The 23,151-nt window shown below is 33.6% G+C and overlaps 2 protein-coding genes across 3 annotated transcripts; both read left to right on the top strand.

Annotated features, from left to right (window-relative positions):
• The first annotated feature begins 1,701 nt into the window (after positions 1–1,701).
• On the top strand, positions 1,702–15,534 carry LOC128559281 (uncharacterized). The gene is made up of 3 exons (XM_053550562.1): positions 1,702–1,783; positions 14,066–14,266; positions 15,398–15,534. The coding sequence occupies exons 1-3, from the start codon at positions 1,720–1,722 to the stop codon at positions 15,532–15,534; spliced, it is 402 nt and encodes a 133-aa protein (XP_053406537.1). The 5' UTR covers positions 1,702–1,719.
• Positions 15,535–16,386: 852 nt separating this feature from the next.
• On the top strand, positions 16,387–22,866 carry LOC123547100 (uncharacterized). Of its 2 annotated transcripts, none has more exons than XM_053552045.1 (6): positions 16,387–16,521; positions 17,130–17,246; positions 18,225–18,269; positions 19,728–19,925; positions 20,300–20,384; positions 21,197–22,866. In XM_053552045.1, the coding sequence occupies exons 1-6, from the start codon at positions 16,446–16,448 to the stop codon at positions 21,918–21,920; spliced, it is 1,245 nt and encodes a 414-aa protein (XP_053408020.1). In that variant the 5' UTR covers positions 16,387–16,445; the 3' UTR covers positions 21,921–22,866. The 2 variants fall into 2 exon arrangements, with proteins under 2 accessions (XP_053408020.1, XP_053408019.1); XM_053552044.1 differs by having other exon boundaries at positions 19,725–19,925.
• The last annotated feature ends 285 nt before the right edge of the window (positions 22,867–23,151 follow it).

The raw sequence follows: 23,151 nt of genomic DNA, 5'->3' as shown, positions 1-23,151 counted from the left end.
AATTTGAAAAGACTTCCTGTTAGGAAATACTATTAAACCTGTTTCACACAAATCCTTATTCAAGATTGATTTTTTAAATAAAATTTAAGAATGCTGATGTGTAGCAAACCTTTGCCATCGGAGCTAAAATACTATCATCTTTAAACACAATCTTGTAAATAACATATCCGATTATAAAATCATCACAACTATTTCTTGGGTAAGTCTTTACCAGGATTGTGCAAATACTTTTGAATTGTAAATAAACAGAGCCCTCATATTTAAAAACTTGTCTAGTAAATCTTCAACTGCACTTTGGTTTTGAACAATTTACACAGAAATTTTCCTTTGGTATTGACTTCGCGAAAAAGTAGAATATACAAAAACCACTTATTTGTTAAAACTCGGCTGCAGAGTGGAAATAACTCTTTTTCCTATATGGTCCTATGTAAAACTTTAACAAAAATACTGTCTCTGAATATGCAAGCAAATTTAAAGTAACTTGACAGAAATGTTCTTTGCAGAAGTTATTAATTAATGTAAAGTAATTAATAATAAGGAATTAAGATGAGCGATATAGGGACATCATTACCTTTCTTATTTTATAAGCCGTAATTATTAAAGACATGTTACAAGGGTCATTGTGGTTAAATTTCTGAAGAATTTTTATTGCAAACTTGCAAAGAAATCTATGTTTACCGAAACACATTTGAAACAAAATATATTTACCCGGCCGAGAAATGCTTTAAGCTAGTCTTCTTTTCTTCTGGACCTTTATTTTTATAAAAAAGTTCATGAGTCTTGGAAATAAAAAAAAAGTGACAAGGACTCAGGTCTTGTAATTAGGCTTTTTTATTTACAACATGTACATTTTCAGACTCTTAAAAACGCATAACATCATCACTTTGTAAGAAGCATTGGCATGAATCAGATGAACATAAGTCCATTCTTTGCTTCATATTGTAAAACATTTTCACATTCTTCAGGCGTCCAGTTACTGCATGATACGATTGACGAGCATTAGATCAACTTCCCCGCTAGAACTAAAACAATTTCAAAGTTGTACAACATTTTCAGAGTACTGATGGTTCTATTGCTTGTTAACTGTGGCTGAAATATGTACACCTGGGTGTTTTCACCTGTTCTCAAGTTGGAAACAAAACCGAATCGGACTATTGCTAACAATGAGTTTTCTTTTTCAAAAGTTCTTGGAATTATTTTAGACGCTGTTTTTATTCGTCAGTGAACAAATGAGGTACCCACCTTGCACAAATCTTTCTCAGGTGAAAATATCTATTCAGAATTGTTGACACTATGCCGTCTGATATTCCAGTACATCTTTATCTATTTATAAGGTATCCCGGCCTACAACATTTATGCAGCGATGTTTGCCTTGTCAATAGATGTTTCAGGTCGACAAAGATATCCAAGCTGTTAAAGCTTAAATCCACTCAAACTGTGTGCGGTATATCTTATAACCAAAACTTTAGTATCTTAGTCCATGGTTCAGTGTGACGTGTATATTACAGTAATAACTGTATTTACCTCAGTCATTGAAAAAGCTGTTTGCTCGAATCTAACGTGTGTCATTTTATAACATAAAATGGATAAAACTACGGATTCTCATTAGTGACCGGTTTTTTTGGCATGACTTGTATATATGTCTCATTTACATTAAAGAAATCGATGGCCTTTTAGCGTTTTAAAGATACCATTAAAAGGTTCAGTATCTTTTTTATTATGAAGGGATTACCAGCATTAGTGCTTACATACGTGTTAAATATACTTGCAGTTGCATCAACAGGTATAGTATTTTACTTAAAGTAGGTGTAGTGTGGGATACATGCGATATTAGCTACGTTATTCATATATATAATGTGGATTGTCATTTCTCCACGACTTTTTGTTCGTTTCTTTTCTTTTAAGTAAATTTTAAAGGCATTGGCCTCTAGATCGTTCGAAAACAACACAAAGGTTTTTTTTCAGATATCTGGAAATTAATGCTGTATTTCTTAAGAATGCTTTGAAACTTAATTACAGACAGACTATATGTTATGGAAACACGTGAGAATTAGTTGTGTTTACTACTTTTTACGATGAAAATTGAAAAGGTACTTTAGGTAAATTGCCTCGATTATAAATACAGTATCTATATTTAACGCGAATTGCGCACTAAATCCTCCATAGCAATATTAGTAACGGCAGCGGAAAACTCCTTCGATTCCCGACGCGGACATCTTTTTTCGTTTTGATTTGGCATTTTTTAAAATAGTTCAGAAACAAAAACTCATATTCTAATGTTCAAAATATGATCAAACTTCAAATTGAAAGAAAAATTATTATTGCCTTTAAAATATATAAAGCAATATCATCGGACATATAAATAAAATATTATACATGATCACACCATTTATCTGATCTTATTTTTATTTTTCTCTGAGCGTATATGTATATTCATTCAGACGAGGTAACGATGTTGCATTTTGTCATAATTTAAAGGTGTCATGCCTTAATATCTGTATATAAATTGCAGTATTGTATGATAATGAATAGTTAACTGGTGTACGTATTAACAAGTGCCATATCATTAATTGATACAACTTTTGATGTTGAGCGAATATCAATAGTATCTCAGTTTAAGCGCATCTATTCAGCGGTGCTGTTGTTCTCTGGTACATGGAAATACACGTGACCGATACATAAAATTTACTTTTCATTCTTTTCATTTCCGTTTAATTATTACTTATTCCTCTAACACGTAGAATGGTCATTAGCATAACGTATCGTAGAGAGTCAACGTCAATTATATGATTTTGACCGTAATTGATAGGGAGGATACGCATACGGTAAGCATCATGACCACTTTATTCCATACGCGAACCATTTTTGCACTGTTTGTACGTAGAGTATAAAATTTAGAGAGATTGGAAATTAACAACATTCGACATTCAATAATTTTAAAGGCATGTAGCCCAAAACCTCTTATTAGAAATAAGCAGTATAAACAGTTCTATGCATTAGGTTTAAAGCAGTACACACGTAATTAATGTCTAGATAAAAACAGTCTAAATGTGCACTATCTAAAATAACTGGAAGTTTTTTAACTTAACACTTGTCTGTTACTGCATGGAATTTAGTTATGAATGTATTTCTATATACATAAAAAGTTATATAATTAGTAAATGTAAAATATAATTGAACAGAATTTTCTACATTTGAAGTGAACATTCAGATACAGAACATTTAGAAAAAACACAAGGTAAAGTAGTTTGTGTCTGATTTTGTTTGTTTAAGAGATATGGGGATTATGTAAATAAAGCAATAAAACATCTAGATAAAACTGAACAGAAACAAACACAATACATGTCTCGCATATCAAAACTGTTAATGGCAAATTGATATTTTATGTTGACTCCTGTATTATCAGGGAATATCCCGAGAGATCGATTTTTGATACATTCGTCAATTGTCTTTATTCGAAAATAAAAAATTTATGTCCTGATAGTATATAACACATGCTGTAATAACCATTATACCGTTCAACACGAAATTTTGTTAGGCTAAATTCAAACTTGAAAAACTTATTTCTTATGCCACGTAATATATAACTTATTGAATGTCTTAGCGGTCAAAAGTGAAAACTTTTGACCGCCAAGGCATTCAATATCAATGTATATTCTACAATGCACATCAATTTAGTTTTCAAAAATAATGAACTTTTAGACTCGAACAACAACTGAATATGCGTTATATCTTATCTGTAGATAAAAAATAGCGACATATCGATAAAATAAATTGCTTTCAGATATGTGTTATCTTTCTGTATTTGGTCGATATTCTCATTCTAATACCCCAGTCACACATACGGCGCGGATAGCTACGTGTGGCCACGCATAAAAGCGTAGTAATCCGTATCGATCCGTACCTGAGCCGTACAGATTGGTACGGATTGATATTGATTACTACCCTAAGGTGGTGTCGGCCCGGTACAATTTCTCCTTCTTTGTTGTATAGTAAAACAAGCACATTTGGACATGGATTGTGAATTTCACAACAAAATTGCAGCATTGACAGCTCTGTATTTCTGAAGAGTAATACTATCCCAGTCAATATATCACAGAAAAACGCCACCATCAACGATGAACTTTTTTTGCTACACATCAAAGTATCTAGTCCATGTTTAAATTTCCCACTGACATCTGTCATGGCCACCAGTCTGGTGTAGTTTTTTAATCCTTCCGCACAGAAATGTAATCCTGAAAAACACACATAAAACAACTGTTAAAGACATCAGAAATGACAAAAAATGTACACAGTATCAATAATTACATTTGGAATTTAACATGTCGAAGTAGGGATAGCGTTAAATTAGGAACTTCAAAATTTCACAGGACTTCTTTCTAGGATACAACGACCCGGAAGTACTTTTATACCGGGGTGACACCAGGTACGGTTCAGGTACCGTTCAGGTACGGATCGATACGGATTACTACGTTTCTATCCGTGGTCAAACGTAGCTGTCCGCGCCATATGTGTGACTGTGGTATTATACATACTTTCAAGTATTCTTTAGTTTAATCGCATGTTTTCCCTGTTAAAAGAATATATAATAACGATTACAGAATTTACTTTATTTTGCTAATGAATTTGACTCCATAATCATCAGTTAGTTTTCCACTAGTTAATGACATGCCCGAAGTTTCTTTTCTGCCTCAATGTCATAAATGCCCTTCTGCATAGGTTTATTGTGTACTGCCAATATTAACCAAATTCAAAATTCTTAGTAAAAAAGTCAGCAGAGCAAAATTTATGTATGGAACTGCTCTAAAAAGAATTGGAACAAATCGACGAAGTAGTAACTTGCCGCTAAATTGTAGATTGTACATTGTAGCCGAAAGAGGTTTATGAAGAAGCGAATGTTATATATAGTATATATAGTAAAGTATATGAACTATCTGAAATTACTACCATGTATCATGTTTTCATGTACTATAACATTATGTTCAATCGCGACATTGTGCATAAGGCGATGCACATTATGTTTTGACTTTTGACACAAAAAGTTATTCATTACTAGTAAAATAAAGGGATAACTGCCTTGTTTTACATAACTGTAATAACCTTTGTATCATTAAAAAAAAAACAACAGTATTACTAAATAGTTACTGTATATTAATTTAAGATATTTTTTTGGACTGCGTAAATATAGTAAATTTGACCAGGTTATAACCACCGCATAAATAAATGCCACTCCATAATGTTTAGCCGCACCCGTACCGTGTTAAGTCTTATGTATTTAAACGAACAGTACATCATGATGTGAGACTGTATAAGACAGCACATTTCACTTGTACATATCATTGTATATTAAGATTTGTATTCGGTTTGCAAAATATCTGTCCTCCATAAGGCTATACTAATTGTTAAGGTTAAAGTTATAAAATGATTCATTTAATTATGAAACAGAAAACATGACCAGTTCAGATTAACATTACTTGCGCGACCAACAGTAATTTCGAGTATGTACTGGGTAACTTTTTTCCCCTACTTTTTGTGTGTGAGACGCATGTTCTGTGTTAGTTAACCTGAGCACGAGGTGATCATGGTCAACTTTTAGGATCATTGGATATCATTCGTCTGTCCGTCGTCCGTCCTTCAATTTCCTTAACGAACATTTTCTAAACCATAAAGCAATTTCAGGTACCTTCAAATACAGGTCGTCCATGCTAAAATATGGTTGTAATGAAATCTGATTTCAGGATAATTTCACAGATATTTGTCACAGCTGACCACCATCCGGACATCTTCAAAACACTTTGTTTCGTTAAGAAGCATGGCCACCATGGATTACGTACTTTCCTTATACGGATATATGAATATATATTTCTAAAACCATCTCCTCTGGAACCGCTTGTCAAATTTCAAAGAAAAGAAGGAAAAACACAGAAATATTTTTGGGCGATTCTTAAAAAACTTAGTCAATATAGCAAATTACTCTGAATTGTTTAAAAACGTGGTCACCAAGCGGCGGAGCTAGATTTCTCTATATGGCTGCATAGAAAGTGTTGAAAGTCTTCTCCTCTAATTGTTGACCCGACTTCAAAATAAATTCACACCAATATTCATTGAGTGATACCCAGTCTAAGGCAATCAAGGCTCTCTGTTTATTTTTGAATGGCTGTTAGCTGTTAATCTAACTAACTAAATAATTTACGCCAGTATTCAACTTAGTGTCATTAATAATTCGAACTAGCTAATTCTGGTTTTTGTATTGAAAAGTTCTAAACGATTGTACCAAACTTGTCCATCAATGAAACAACAATGCCGCACAGGAAAAACTCCCGTAGAAGAAACCTGTACCCGTGGCAAATGCAAAGCTGTTCTCCGGACATAGGATGTCGGGATATTCTCATCTCTACGGTGCATCGTGAACATACAAAATCAATGATTCTCTAAGATTCTGCTCTAAACTGCTTATTTACAGTCTGTACTTTAAAAATGCAGTACGTTACGTATTTCAAACTAAATCTGGACATTGTAAAAGTTTACTTTCAACAACTTTAATACCGATATTTTGAATTTGAATAGCTCTGTTGACGTGTAACTTACGAAACAAAGAGTGTTGACAACTCGAAGCTTAGCGTAGAACTGATTTTCAACACACCAAAATCGCTCACCAATATTTAATCCCTTATACAGCGCTTGAGCGATTTTGTGATATACCGTATCAAGACAACAGTTCTCCTCTATACTACGTAACGCGGAGAACTTTAAAGTCTTGACACCATACCAAACACTTTTTGCAATGAGCTAAGCGTGAGATAGAACACAACAAATGTTAATGTGTTTAAGTTACTAAAATTCAAAATAACACTTCCGAACACTCTGAGAACTTTAAACCTGTTGCTTTTCATACATGTTTAAATGTGAAGTTTTTAACATTACAATTTTAACTGTTTAGTGTTGAACAATGTCTTTTCTTTTGAATCTTCAATGTAACTGTCTTTTGCAGTGTCGGTTTTCTACCGGCCATGTCTTTTCAGACATCTGTCTGATACACCTTCTGAATTGGCGGCTGCTGTAGCTCCGCTCGCTCGTAATGAGTGTGTACCTAATTTCATTTCTGGTGCAACGAGTTTCAGTTTTGCCAATATACATTCTCGCGCTCTAGTGTAACTAATCTTACTGTTTTTCTATAATAAAAAACATCTTTTCTCCGACCTACAAGCTGGCCTAAATAAGTACGTATCAGAGTCTTTTTCTAAACCTGCGTGTTTTAGATATCTTTGTATCACTGTTATTGGACAGGCATTAGAAGAGCCTTTCGATATAAAAACATCTCTACCAGATCTATATATGTCAGTTTTGCTCTTTCTGATACGCAGAATCATGTGATCAGATTGAAATGAAATGTCACAACATTTAAGTTCACTTATTTCACTAAATCGTAAAAAACCTGAAAAACCTAAAATAATCATTGTCAAATCTCTCAATGTTATCACGTCTCTAGTGTCTTTATACATATCACACAACTCGATAATGTGGTGTGTATCTAAAACATCTTTTCTTTGAACCGGTTCCGAATTCAAACGTTTTGCACTTTCGACTATTTTCTTCACAATAGAATTTTCCGTAGGATCTACAAAATCGTTTATTTCATGCATCCACGTAATGGCGTAAACAGCTGAAGAAATTACATTGTCTGATTTTCCTATGTCTATCAAGTGTGACAAATACATAGCTACATGAATGGATAATGCTGGTCTAGATGATATCCCCTTTTTCTCACAAAATCGATCGAAAGTTTTGACTTCATTTAAATATTTCGATACTGTACTGTCTGCTCTGGATGATAGGATCTGTTTTGCTATTTTATTTACTATATTGTCACAGTCCTGTACATATACTTCTGCTTCGTCAAACTTCCTTTTTAGTGTGCTTTTTAAACCAACACCTGTCGAATATAAAGCTTAATCAATCATTATGTCTTACAACATTCGCATATAATATTCTTTATCCAAAAACACACCGGAGAGCCAGCATTCTGAAAGAAAAAGGTTCTTTAGCAAATATTCCATTATTGCCTTTTCCTGGTATCACCGAACCTATTTTTGGAAAAACATACCATTCTTTTACCGCCTGGTAACAATTATTACTTTCGTCTGCTAAAAGAGACCAGAATGCTGCTGATTTCCATTCCGGAACAACTAATGTTCCTTTACATTTCTCTAGTTCAAGTTTCCTAATACATTTTACTATAGGGGTACTAACCAGTTATTATCGTCACACCAAGTTTTGCTAAAACAGTCAATACCTTCCGTGCCTGGAACCCAAAACTTAGAATTAAACCTCACACATTTTGTATTATAATGTGTTGCGAACCTGTCAATTGTGTGAGGCCCCCATTTCTCATCTAAATATTGAAAAATATCATCGCTAATTGACCAGTCGTCATAGTCGCGACATCTACTGAGAAAATCAGCTCGATCATTTTTGCTTCTTGGTATCCATTCTGTTAAGAATTTGATATGAAATTTGTTACAGATATCATCTATTTTTACTGATATGTTCTGCAATTCTGAAACAAAACTACCTGCATTCATAATATATGTAACATTTTTGTTATCAGAGAAAATCTTTATATTCATTGTTTGTAACAAATATATATTACTCAGTAAAACTCTGTATACAGCTTCTAATTCGCGCCAGGTAGAACTTTTAAGTTTTCTTGGTCTGTCCAAGCGCCAAAAACTTCGAAATTTTTTGATTTTCTACAAATACAATTTTCATCATGATAATTGCCTTTATCAACAAACCCTTGTAACTTTATTTTTTGTTCATGTACATAATGTCTATCCGATAAATCTGGACTCGCTTCCGGGAGTTCTACAATAATACAACTCGCTTCCGGGAGTTCTGCATATTTGTAACTCGCTTTCGGGAGTTCTACATTTCTGCAACTCGTTTCCGGTATTTCTACACCGATGCAACTCACTTCCGGGAGTTTTTTTTCGTCTGTGATACAACTCACACTAGTGAATTCCATATTCTCATAACTTATATTTGAGACACCAAGATGACCATAACTCGATTCCGTAGTTTTTCCTATCTTTATGCTTGAGACCAGATTATTTTCAGCGTAGCAACTCTCCTCCGGGAGTTGATTACCGAATATTTTGTTGTAACCGTTATCTGAAAACAGGCTTTCAACTGCGGAGTCATCAACATAATTATCTTCCGCGAACTGAAAACAACTTAATATTTCATTACCGAGTTCTGCATTTTGATAAACAAAACTATAGGTAATCTTTTCCGGAACTCGATAATCTATCGTGTTTTGTCGTACGCTTGATTTTTTATCGAAGGACTTTGACTCCGATCTGGTCTCTTCAGGGAGTTTTGACATACGTGAAAGTATTACACTTTTATCAATTTTTGATTTGGGCTGCTTATTTTTTTACAGTAAGCTCTATATAGCCTCCGTACCCAACCGAACTTGCGTCACAATACAAGCAAGCGTTTACAATCTCTGTTTGATTGAAAGGTTTTCCATTCTGATTCCATGCTCTCGCATTTTCTCACCAAAACTTTAGTTCTGACATAGCCTCTTTTGTTACCTGTACTGGAGAATTCCAGCTAGCTCTGTTTATGATACATGTGTACAGTTTTCTTGTTCTAAGACTGACCTTTTTTCCTATAACATTCTGCAAAGAAATTATTTGACCAACTACTGAGGCTAAATATCTAACTTGTACTAGATCGTATTGATCTTTTTCAATTTGAAAAATCAAAGAATCAATAGATGCCTCGAGTCTGGAAATTCTTTCTTGTGTAATAAATAACAAATTATTTTCAAAGTCGAGAATATGACCTAACCAATTTGTTACTTTTACAGGTATCCAGCAACATTTTTGCGCGGCTATTAAAAAACCAAAATCTTTTAATGACTGATGTACAAAATCACTTGAACATTTTGCATATTCGTAATTTGCATGTCCCCCTATGCCATCATCTAAGAACATGACAACCCTGTGTCCTAAAGATCGCCAGAATTTTACCAAAACTCTAAATACCTTTGTGAATATATGCCCAGCAGTAGAAATACCAAAAGGTAACTAATTGAAAACGTAATATTTCTCAATTCCATTTTCAATCCAGGAAAACCCCAGATATTCTGTGTGAGGTTTGAACACATCTATATGATGGTAGGCACTTTTAAAATCAAAAGTGAATATGAAACTTGAAAGGTCAAATATTTGTTCTGCCATTTTTATGTCTTCAAATTTGATTTTGAATTTGTGTAAATCTGGATTTATATGCCTACAATCAAGTACTAGCCTTGGTTTTCCAGCTCTATTATATGCTAACGTCAAAGGATTTATAACATATGGTTTTTCTTTTACCTCCGAAACTATTCCTTTTTTTTGTAAAGAATTTATTTCCGACCTCACGAAATCTGGGTTTTCCCTTGCTGTTTTATTGTTTCTAAATGAACAGACTCTGGAGTTTGTTTTAATGGTATTCTATACCCATTTTCAATTACATCTAAAATGTAATGGTTATCTGAAACGTCTTTACACTTTTCAATGCAACCTTTGGGTCGACCTACTGGAGACACTATTTTCGGACCTATTTCTTTACTCTCCTTATTAAACTGAAAGGATTGTACATTTTGACCTTCTAACATTTGACCTTTGACTTTGCATTGTAAATCAATATCTTTTCGATCTGAATTCATGCATTCGTAATCTAACATATCGATTTTTTCTGAATTTCCTATCTCACATTCTATACTTTGTGATTTTGACAAAGTACTCAAATCATAACGTTTAACATTATTGTTCGATTGATGTTTTCCTTTTGTAACATAATTATCATATGTACTTATCTTATTATTTGTGTTTATCCTGGAACATTTATTTTTCCAGTGCCCAGGCTTCCCGCAATTGAAGCATAGCCCTTGTCGTCTGCTGAAACTTTGTTGTTGCTGACTTTGACCATTGTTTATTGTTGTGGTGCCCTCTGGTAGTTTTTGCTTCCTGTAAGGCCAGTTTCGTGACTTAGATTTCTTTGCCTTTTCTGATTTTGCCTTCCTCGACGCCCAAGCTTCCGCCTTCTATATTCTCTTTTCGTCTTCGCTATCGCTTGCGATGGGATTTTGTTCGTATTCTGCTACGACTCGCCATCCAAGCTCTGAACTATCTGCCAACTGAATAAGTTGCCGACGTCTTTTCAATGCATCCTTCGCTAAAATAATTTTTTTTAAAATTATTACCTGTTATCCCGTATCTGTATTTTCTTATAGATACATAGCATATATAGATCATATATACATGTATGATCATAACTACATACCCGTTACATTTTACAAACAAAAGAATATATCTATTTTGATTTTGATTTTTGAGTGATCCTTAAATTTAAAATTTTCAGACTAAAATTATTACCTTCAGTAATTTGTTCTTTAGCTTTTGTGTATCTTTCTGTACTCAGATGTTTTTCTGCACTTTCAAGATTTTCTAGAACTCTAGCATTCTGCTTAAACTGTTCCTCGTTACTTTGTCGTTTGAAAACAGGTGTTTCACGGTGATTAGAACATGTAGAATTTGAATCACTTATCTGATTGTAGTTGTTGAACATGCCATTTATGTTTTTCAAAAGCTCTTTATTGTTACGTTTGATGACTTTCTGACTTTGCTTTCTATCATACCGTCTAATTCTTCTTTCCTGCCCGGCATAGTCTGCTCCATGTTGACGTGTAACTTACGAAACAAAGAGTGTTGACAACTCGAAGCTTAGCGTAGAACTGATTTTCAACACACCAAAATCGCTCACCAATATTTAATCCCTTATACAACGCTTGAGCGATTTTGTGATATACCGTGTCAAGACAACAGTTCTCCTCTATACTACGTAACGCGGAGAACTTTAAATTATCCCATACGGAATAACGGTAAGGCTGTATGCGCTTACTTTTGATATGCGCTTATACCGTATAGCGGGTTATTTCTGCGGTCAAAATATTCTGCGTTTTGGCTCCGAAAATTGCTGAATAAATTTTTGCTTGTTTTATTTCTGCGTTTTCTCATAAAAGGAAGAGAAAATTCTGCGTTTCCGATGCTAAGAAGGAGGCAATTCCACGCATAATGCGTCGTCGTGAGAATGACTAGTGCGTGAAAAACAAATAAACTAATGAGTTCAGCAGAGTATATTCCAATGCTAGCGCGGTCAGATGGTATGATGCATATTTGTCCCTAGATTTAAGGGTCCTTGCAGTTCCAGAAGTTCCCGGGGTGGACAGGGAAGTGATTACATTCCGTAATACATTCACTTCCTGAAGCACACTATCGCCAGTCAAATCCGTTACCCGACTATCATTTTCAGTATCTGTCGTAAGATGCTCATTCTACCTTTTTAAGGCCTACAAAATTTGTGCAAAATACAACTGCAAACTATGGTATATCCGGTATAAAGGTTATATAAAGGTTACTAAAGTATAGGAAGAAATATCTTCACAAGGCACTATTTTGAACAATTTATATGAAATACACTCAGTTTATTTTATTCACGTTTTCTGTTGGATTAACAGTTAGCACTTTAATTGACCATCACACTCAATTATATCATTATCGGTAATTGATAGATGACGATAGATGGCGACGGTAATTTTCAATAATTAGAAGTGAACTTCTGATTATATCTGGTAACAAAGCATGAACAAATGGCGAGAAAAGTGCAGATTGTTTTTCGGTTTAAATTTTTGCTTGATAAATATTCTGCTGGAAATATTTTTGCGATTATACCGAGAGACCGCAGAAACGCAGAAATAACACACCCGTAGAAATAACCCGCTATACGGTATTCGAATATGCGCTTATTTACCAGATTCTACAGTAACTTTTCCATGGTGTTAAATCGTCTTGACATGCATCTTAGGGTTTAAAATTTAGAAAAAAAAAATAGATTATCAAATATTTTACAAACTTCACGCATACAGAGATCATTTTCAGGATTCATGCCTGATAAGCAACTAAAAGGCTCAGAGCCACTGCTATTTAAGTGTCTCCATCCAGTATACGAGTCTATCGTTAACTGCAGATTATCACTGATTAGTTCAAGTGTAATTAAGGAAGGAACTGGATAATAGTGATAATAATAATTATTATTATTATTATACCAGATTTATATATCGCCCGTTTCATGATCAATTTCACGTTCAACGGCGCTTTACATAGTTCAAACCCCCGACCTCAGGATTGGAAGGCCAATATGCAAACCACTGAGCTATCCGTCCGCCCGAGTGGACGAAACATATGATATGGATGCTTCATTTCAAAAATATAATGCTTTTTACATAATTGTATTGGCATTTTCATGCATATTGGAAACCAGCAGTCAGCCATAAAATTGCTTTTTTATAGAATATATTCTTGTCAAACTATTTTATTGTGATAAAATATCTTCCTGTAAAATTGGTATAATGAGGCACCCTTCTTTTTAAAAGATGTGTTTTCTTTTGCTTGAAATAAGTTTATAGAAATGGTGCAAATGCAACAAAATTACCCATAAGTGAAACGTATGTTTTTGTTTCGTAAGTTCTTAATATCATTTTATTTTCTAAAAAGGTTTATTCATAATTAGAAAGATACAAACACACTTTCAAATGTACTACAAATTTGACAATTATGTATTATTTTAATTCTGTAAGTGCTTTTATTTTACTATGTTCAATGACTTTATAAAGTAATACTTCTGTAAATCATGTGACAATTTATATGATTAATCTAAATAACATTTGATTATATTTCCGGTGGCCATTTCAAGTGATAATGCAATTTCATGGATGACTGCCTTGCTTATTAATCTGGCCTTGTATATTTAAACGTAACTGTGAAAATGTCTGACTCCTGCTGCTGCAACAAGGTCTTTAAGGTTTTATGAAATATAGTTGAAATTTTACATTGGAATTAATTTTGTTTTCAAAACATTCAATAAGATATAAAGTGCATCTTGTCAATTTACTGGCATACATCACTTTCAATAACAGTTCTTGTTTAATTCATAGTATGTTTTTCTACATATATAGATGATGCCCCGGGTATCTACTGCAACCTTGTACCTCAAACCTGGCATGAAGCAGTGGAAGATTGTAAAGACAAACGTGGGGATCTGGTTTCCTTTCAGACAGGTATTGGCAAAAAAATTGACGAGCTTCCTCTGAAAGGAGACATAGATGTCTGGACAGCTGATTATGCATGGAAACCGGAAAATGGATTTAGTAGTGCACGTACTGTATCAGTTATGTTCTCACAGAATTGTTCTATTTTAACATAAAGTAAGATGCGCTAATCACTGTACACCGAAACTCCACATTTTTAAATTTTGCAAGCGGAAAGAAAGTAAATATCCCTCGGAAGATGAGAGAAACATAATTTATCAACTGTTGAAACCATCTCTGAATGATAAATAATACATGTATTTAGTATCATTCATATTTTTAGAACCTACAGTTCGGGAGAGGTTGTGCAATAATTTAATATATCAATATTATTTCAATGTTGCAAACGACTCTTTTAACATTTTTATTATTTACATAAGCGTCATCAATATCATACACGTCGTTTCCTGACGACGTCATTATTATCATTCTCCTAATGACTGCAGTTAATGAAATCGTTTTGGATTTTTAATTTTACGCTTTTAAAATATGTAATACCAAAATACATTCCTTCTATCTTTTTCTCCTGCTATATATATAACAAAAATAATCGTATTGGTTTATATATCATTATATATATCCAATACGATTATTTTCCTTATTTGTAATATGAGTTTGCTCTTGGCATGAACAAGACCGTACTAGTAATAGCAAGTCTGTTAAATGATATTTGTTAAAATACAGACAAAATATGGTTCACGTGCTAAATATATTATGTATTATATTGCATCAAACCGCAATGTGTAAAACCGCACGAGATTGGTAAAAACCTGCAAAATAGAATAAAAGAATGATTTTATTGATAAATAATAACACTTTAATGCATACACTACTATGAGGTTATTTAACAGTGTTGAGTACAGTAATGAATTTTATTTCACACCTATATATTTTAACCAATTGGAAGCTTTTCTTTCTATCACGTGACAATACAATAGAAACCAGTTGCTGAATTTTCTAGGTATATTCTGAAGTTTTGAAAAATCGGATTTTAATCAAATTCTACATTGTAGAAAAAAATTGATCCAAACATGCAGAACTACCTTAAATAAATTCTTTACTTACTTAATATTTACTTACTGGTTAGTGACATCGTACACATGAATGCATATAATAATTCATATCAATTCATATCCATTAAAATATATTAAAGTTGTAGTGCACAAATTCGAGTAAATGTATGTATTATTAATGTTTCAGCATATGAGAAGTTGTGTGGAATTGACTACTTAAACAGCACATTGTTGTTCCCCACTGAGGAGTTATATGGATATTGCGACGAAATCAGAAATTACCTTTGCAAAGATACAACTAGTACATGTAAGACTTATTTGTGAAACGTTATGTCTATTGTTGCTACGCTTATCAAACCGATTTCATCTGTTTTAATATATAGCAAAATACTGGTAAATGCCATGTTAAGCTTCAATTCGTTTGTGGGGCCTACGTGGCTCAGTGGTTAAGGTCGCTGACTTCTGATCACTTGCCCCTCACCAATGTTGGTTCGAGCATCACTCGGATCGTTGAATTCTTCATGTGAGCAAGTCATCCAGCTGGCTTACGGTCGGTGGTTCTACCCAGGTTCTGGCCCGTGATGAAATAATGCTCGGAGGGGCACCCACCATCGAAGCTGGAAAGTCGCCATATGACCTAAATTGTGCCGATGCGACGTTAAACCCTACAAAGACATAAATCAATTCGTTTGTCTGTATATCAAACATATGAAATTACCTGTCGCGCGAATATGTAACAAGTTGTTAACTATTGATAAAACGTCAATATTATATTTAAATTATTTAAATATGCTTGTTTAAACATTATGTACACGAGTAATATTTATTCATTTGTTTATTTAAGTTTCATCCATTTGCAGTTAGTTTACATAGTACATTTTGAAATACAATTTAAAATGGCCATTCTTTAAAAGAATTATTAGGGACTATTGTTAAACAATGTACAACATGTACAGTGCTATCATATACATAAAACACACCATTTACACTCACTACTAATAAAAGAATTAAGTATGTGGGTTCTTTGTTAAAATGAAAGACAATGTAAAACTTTGTCTCATAAATCTCAATCACACGGTTTAATTATTTTCACTAAAAAGTGTGACTATTTAAATAATAAGCTGTTTATAACACTTGTTGTACGTATAAATTTCTAAACTTTACTTGCAGCAATCAAACTTGCTGTCCATAACGGTACACGAGAAAGTATCAAGTGCACTGAGACCATTTCGAATATGGATTTGTATAATTACGGAAACAACATAATACCAGGGTATTACTGGACAAAACACATTCTGTACTGGACAACTGGTAACTATGTCTTTACCTTCCAACGACAGGATTACACATTGGTTTTCCATATTTTGCAAGTTTGTCCGTCGGTCCATCTATCTAAAATGTCGTTTTCAAGTAACGTCTACAGTTTAAGGTTGGATCAATTGCCAAATATTAAAAGAACAACAACAACAACAACAAAAACAACAAAACCATGTAATAAAATTTACGATAATTTCCTTTGGATAATGCAACCAAGGCAAGTTCTAACAGACAATTATGTAACCAAATATGAAACCTAACACCGATTTAAGCAGAATTCTTCCAAGTTTCATTTTTAACTGTTTATATAACGTCCTGACAAGAATAAAACTTATGCTGTCAAAATAGCGTCGGAATTTCATTCTTTAAGAGCAAAGGCTAATGTTGTATATTTAGTATCTTTTGGCAAAGTATCTGCGTTTGATTGAAAAAGAAACGAGAACGAAGAATGAATAAAACTACTTCTTAATTTAGTACTTGAAATAAATTATCTATATCTTTTGCAAAGCTCATATTTTTCATCCAAATAAAATCAAGACAAAAGACACTATATAATAATATTGCAGTATATACGCCCTGTACATGACTATGTTATTTTGCAGACACAGGAACATCTCTACCTCGAACCAAACCAGTTTTGTGTGGAGCGTACAAAAAGACAGTTGGGAAATATTTTATCGACTGTGGCCAACGTCGATTCTCATTATGTCAGATTACCGGTATGTAAAATGTTTATACATTTGAAGAGGTAAAATATGTTGATAATATTTATATGTACATGCAAGATCACAAGAATGCAATATTTTCACGATGGGTACAAAAATATTCTGGTGTTCATCAATGAAAGATTATTAAATTTTGATATCTAATGTAGATCAGACTTTTGTTTTTTATTTCATGTCTTTAAAATGGTTTAAACAAAACGTTAGCAATTTCAACCTCGTAACGTGGCATGTAACATCATTAAGTTAGCGAAACATCATGTTTATATATGTAATATGGAGGTAGGAAATGATTAAGTGTAGTTCTGTAATAGTAAATATTATATTACGTGCATAGCATCTTACATCTGTTGTAGGTGGGCCGGTGGTCTAGTCACGCTTGACTGTCAATCCAGAGGTCCGGGGTTCGGATCCCGGTCCAGGCACTGGAAATTTCTGAGATGGTCTTGAGTGTCTCCCACCTAACTTAGAGGCCTGTACTGGTTCTTCCCAGGAAAGACGGCTTCGCATGTATCGATGCTATACACCGGTCACGCGTTAAAGAACCAAACTGTCTATTCGCAAAGAGCTAGTCTAAGACTAAGTTAGCCGGACAAGTCTGTATCTAAAAAGGATTTCTCTCCTTCTGTTCTGTTTCATCATGAAAAGGACGCTATACAAATATGGTATAATAATAATATAATAATAAGTACACCACTAACGTTGGTAACAACAATGATTTATTTCCTTGTATGTGCGTATGTTCTATTTTAAATTAGTGAACTCGGATATCTTCATATCTGTTTAATGTTGTCATTTGAAATGATGTTTACGAAATAGTTGTGTTATGTTCAATGAAAGTTAAGATATCTTATTATCTGCCTAAATACCTAACTTGAAAGATCATTCAAGGGACAGCAGCAAGAAAACATGTGTAAAGAAGAACGCTTATACATGAATTTGTATATTAAATATCACAACTGTTCTAATCTTCAGATTTCACAGAATGGAAAGGAACTACTTATAAGCAGTGTTTCAGTGGTGAGTACAAAGTGTATCAAGTCATATGAATAATGAGAGCCCTACATTTATTTTATAAATCATATCAAAAATCAAAACTTCAGATATGCTGATTCTACAGTAATGCTAAAATTGTTTACTTTCTTTAAAATTGTGCAAAATGCATAATTCAATTTGCATTGAACTACCGATAGAGTAATGGATATTGTTTCCGTCAGACACATATCAGTAGAGCAAACTTTTCATTATGCATTCGTAGAGGAGGTATTCTACGAATGAACAAATGTAACCATTATGATCCTGATTTCTCACCCAATTACGATAATTTAGTTAAAGAAGAATTTAAGACATATTTAGCATAGCACTCTTTTTCTTTACCATGATTAAGCTTTAAACATTTTTATTATTGTTCCTTCTCAAGAGAAGGAACACTTATGGTGAACATGTCACACTTGACTGAGCAGGTAATGGATACAAGGGTATCATCAAAGGCATCCGAATTCCAGTAGGCGCCGCCATTTTGTACTCATGCATATTCATTACAAATAGCCTCTTTGCCAGTGTGTGTTTACGCATCTTTAAGTCAATCTTTAGACTAAAGTTTAGTGAAATACAATTACTTAATAACAGACCTTCAAGAAACAATAACATAGTTTAAATCATATAACTCCAAAACTAACTTGTAATAATGAAGAATCGAGATTATTTAAATGAATATGCATCATCTGAAAATAGACTCCCGCCCAAAAATATCGTCTGCTATTATTCTACTTGGTTTCATTCTCTTCTAGCTTAACTTTTACGGACCCAGACGGTCATATTTCGTTCTGGAGCTGGAAGTATCAATCATGCTATGCAATTAAGGGCGTTTGGCAGCACTTTTCTGTCCATGTATTGCTATGTGAAACTTTCAATTTACAAAGAGGCTAACATATGGCCAAATTCCGATCTGTGACACTAGGGAAGGTTTCGACAGAGGATTCCCGAAATTTTGATAGAATGATGGTCTTTATTATTTATTGTCCGCTGATAGAGCTATAATATTTAGGTAGAAGGTGTTTGATTATTATAATAAGTTAAATAAATGTGTGAAATAACTTAAATGTTTTTAAATAGATAAGAATGCACGTGAACTAACAAAACACATTTTTCATAATTGTTTTATTAAACATCTGTATCAGGATGCTAAAAACAGATCCTTTAAAAAGAATATTTAATATGCGCTAGAAGGAACCTTTTGGTAAGCTAAATCTTGTGAAAACATCTTTCGTTTGAATATTTGCTAGAGTAAAGTAACTCGATGTTAGCTTAAATCTTGCTTAAGTGTATATAACTATAATTTCATAGAACAGTCCAAGTACGAAAAATGTTTTTGACGCTTATGCAACACAATATTATGTCAGCTGCAATCGTAACAACTTCATTGAATCGACACACCTTTCTGCAACCTGTCTGCATTTATTTTTATTTGTAAAGCAGGACAATCTACCACTATTGATGCACTATACAGTGTTGGCAATACCACGGTTAAATCAGCAGTGAGCGTCTCAAAAAGCATTGAAAGAACAAGAACATCAAGAAACCTTCCTGTGACAGAGTCAATTTCTGATCGAAATGAAACAGAAGTGTCTATTAAGGACGAAGCAGAGCAGCGTACAGAGCACGAACATGATTCAAGTTTGTTGTTTTACCTTTCTCCCTTAAAAGGAGCACGTCTGTAGGTCATGTTTCGTGAAATAATATACTATTTTAAATTTTGACATGCAAGATCTTATGTTAAAGTTATGACAACAACATATATTTGATAATCTGCGGAATCGGTTCCTTTACTAAATAAACTTTTTGATGTCGCACCGAGATTTCCTCACATGAAATAATTCCACATCCTAAGCAGCTTGATACTGAACCAATAGCGTGAAGAGCAAGTGATTCGAATTCAACGGCCTGAATGACCAGGACAGTGGAGACCACTACTTAAATAATTTAAGTGATTTTTGTTTGATCAATATACAGTTGTTTTAAATTTCACTGCTGTAATGATAATATTTCAGATATTGGTGTGAAAGCTGGTGTACCAGTCGCAATTATTTTGGCATTGATATGTGGAAGTTTAATTAGCATTTACTTGTCTAGAAGGTACAGTGATAATATATTTCTTATAATCCATTAGTATATTATTCCCTATCCATTCAACAATAATTGTAAACCAAATTATTTTTATTTAGACAAACGTACTCTGATGGTTTTCTTTGTATTCATGGCCGCACTATTTTGAATCACACAGCGTGTGTGGTGTTCAGACCTTTTAATGTTCGACTCTACGCTTTCTGACGGGACAGGCAGTAGATATCATGCTAATCTTTAAACAATGTCTCTTGCAATGGTTTGCCTCTCCCTAAATGGTGTAATTAGTGCTGTTCTGTCTTCTTCAAAATCATTGAGTACATTCTTGTCTGGTTTATAAGGGTCTTTTTAATATAAATATGCATAAGTATTTCAGTGTATCACATATCGTACTTTTTGTTATTTTGTGTCTCACATGATTCACGTGGTTGAGAGTACTGTTATATAAACTGACATGCAACTTTGGAACATGTGGGGCATAGTTAACAACTTAAACTTCCCAATGGAGTTGCATTAAAAAAATTCTTAAAATGTGCGCATACATACCTACAGTTATGTTACTGTCTTGAGTATTTTCTACTCTTTTTCATGACTTGTTTACCATAGCTGAATATAGCTTAATTTCGAAACTGGCAGTTTTAGAAGTAACTAATACATTAGTGTCCTGTGGATTTACATTTTTATTAATTAATTTATTTTTGTTTTTTGTTTTTTATTTCTTCAATTAAATGAGGGAGAAGGTGCATTTAAACCCAAAGTATTAAACTTTCATTTATGTTTCCATTTGTTTTTCCTTCTAATTTAGTTAAATTGTTTTATTTTAGGTATAAATGTTGGCAGTCCCGTAAAAGTACAAAAGACAACGCAAGAGCAAATACGCCTAGCAGTATAATTTCTACAATGCAGGAAAATGGACAATCCAATGCTGTCCATAAATTAAGTAAAGATATACCAATAAAAATATCTGATTATGTTGTGAAGGCTTATGTTCCAAAGAAAAATGAAAATGTTTATACAGATTCAAATCCTGAATATGCCACTGTGAATAAGAATATGAAACAACCACACGCTCAAACACGTCATGGAAAATCTACAGGGGTAGAATATAATAGTGGACAAAGCAACGATGCAGAAAATAATGAAATGAATTCCTACTCTTATGCCTTTACAAGCGGAGAATACTTTGCCAATGCAAAGGAAATTCAGACGGCTGAATACAGTTTTGCGACAGAATTAGATGGAGAATTAGATAACACTAATGTAAACTGTAATGTCACAGAGGGAGATTATGATGTCAGTGGTAAAGTTGGGAGTTGCAGCGTCAACAAGTCAAACAATATCTACAACACATTGCAAAGCGGTGAATACGATTCATCCGCCCACGTATTAAAACGTAACAATTGTAATCATATATACGGAGTTCCACAAAATGCAGGATCAGAATCAGTCTACAATTCTGTCGACCAAGGAAATGGTTCAAAACAACCTGATAACATTTACAATCAGTTAACGAATAAAGCATCTGGAAGTGATAAAGAAAATAAGTAACATCTTGAAAATTAAGTACAGGGCAACTTTACTTACCAAACGGAATACAAACTGGTGTGGACGAAATATCTTGCTATAACTGAGACAGTTACGTCGCATAGTTTACTTAAAATTGCTTACGATAAAGCAAGCTAATACAAATATAACTTTTTACTGCAAAACCAACCACAGTTCTTTGAATGAAAGTTTGAATATTATAACATTATAACATCTACAGAAGCTAGTTTTAATTTTGACAGTATTTCATGCAAGGCGCTATGTTTGAAACAGTTTAAATATCAATTTGATTTTTCACTGATAAATTTCAGATTTTCACCGAAGAGCATAAAATATATCGTTTGATTTCCTAACTTTAGAGAGAGCTACTTGAAAATATTAAATGCACTCTCACCTGAACACATACTTAACAAATAATCAAGGCCTTCGAGTGGTTTATTATCTAATTTACCACGGTTCAGAGTTCAGATGCGCAGGAATTGAACCACGAGGGCGTGGTTAAATACTGATTCAGCACCTGAACGATGAACCGTGGTAAACTAGATGATAAATCACAAGAAAGCCTTGACTGTTTTTATTCTGACATGCTCATTGATATATTTAAATAAATATTATGCTGGACTTTATTTACCCGAGGAGTAATGTATCGGACGTCATGCGACAATTTGACGTCATAATTGACGTCATAATGCTCTCTTACCGGTCCGCGCGTCAACGGTTGTTTATCGTAGAATAAACAGAGCTTGATTTCTTTCTTTGTTTAACTGGAAATCAAATCGAGCCATGTTAGAATAATGATTTTGACACATGGTGTATAATTTGCGTTTTCTAAGCCTCAGCTTGTATGATTACTTTAAAATTGACGCATTTTTTATTTCTTACTTATTATTTGCGGCTTGAATTTGTTCTGAACCAGACCTTTAAGGTTCTATAAGATAAAATATGATAGAAGTATACAGGCCGGTTCAAACCTAAGTTGTCGTTGGTTTTTCAAAACACTAAAACCGTTATGTATGGCAATCGGAACTTCTTGCTCACTGCTCCCAAAGAGAGTTTTATTTATGCTCCCCGAAGTGGAGGGGAGGAGGCTCGTCTGTCCGCTCGTCCGTCCGAGCACACATTTGCATAGTTAGGTGGCTAAATTAACAATAGGTAACTGTATTTTTTCTTTGACGTCATACATTCCGCAACGCTTTTATGTGGCTATTTTTTCTCTTACATGGCTAAAAGAACA

This window comes from Mercenaria mercenaria, chromosome 9, assembly GCF_021730395.1.
Source record: "Mercenaria mercenaria strain notata chromosome 9, MADL_Memer_1, whole genome shotgun sequence".
In the NCBI taxonomy this organism is placed as follows: Eukaryota; Metazoa; Mollusca; class Bivalvia; order Venerida; family Veneridae; genus Mercenaria; species Mercenaria mercenaria.
This window is presented reverse-complemented; position numbering and strand designations above follow the sequence as displayed.

What these genes read in the sequence shown, in the direction of transcription:
- LOC128559281 (XM_053550562.1), top strand. Translation starts at nt 1,720, where the DNA reads ATGAAGGGATTACCAGCATTAGTGCTTACATACGTGTTAAATATACTT. An exon ending in ACTTGCAGTTGCATCAACAG is followed by an intron (nt 1,784 to 14,065) that starts GTATAGTATTTT and finishes CTACATATATAG; the next exon opens with ATGATGCCCCGGGTATCTAC. An exon ending in AAATGGATTTAGTAGTGCAC is followed by an intron (nt 14,267 to 15,397) that starts GTACTGTATCAG and finishes TTAATGTTTCAG; the next exon opens with CATATGAGAAGTTGTGTGGA.
- LOC123547100 (XM_053552044.1), top strand. Translation starts at nt 16,446, where the DNA reads ATGGATTTGTATAATTACGGAAACAACATAATACCAGGGTATTACTGG. An exon ending in CTCATTATGTCAGATTACCG is followed by an intron (nt 17,247 to 18,224) that starts GTATGTAAAATG and finishes TCTAATCTTCAG; the next exon opens with ATTTCACAGAATGGAAAGGA. An exon ending in AGCATTTACTTGTCTAGAAG is followed by an intron (nt 20,385 to 21,196) that starts GTACAGTGATAA and finishes GTTTTATTTTAG; the next exon opens with GTATAAATGTTGGCAGTCCC.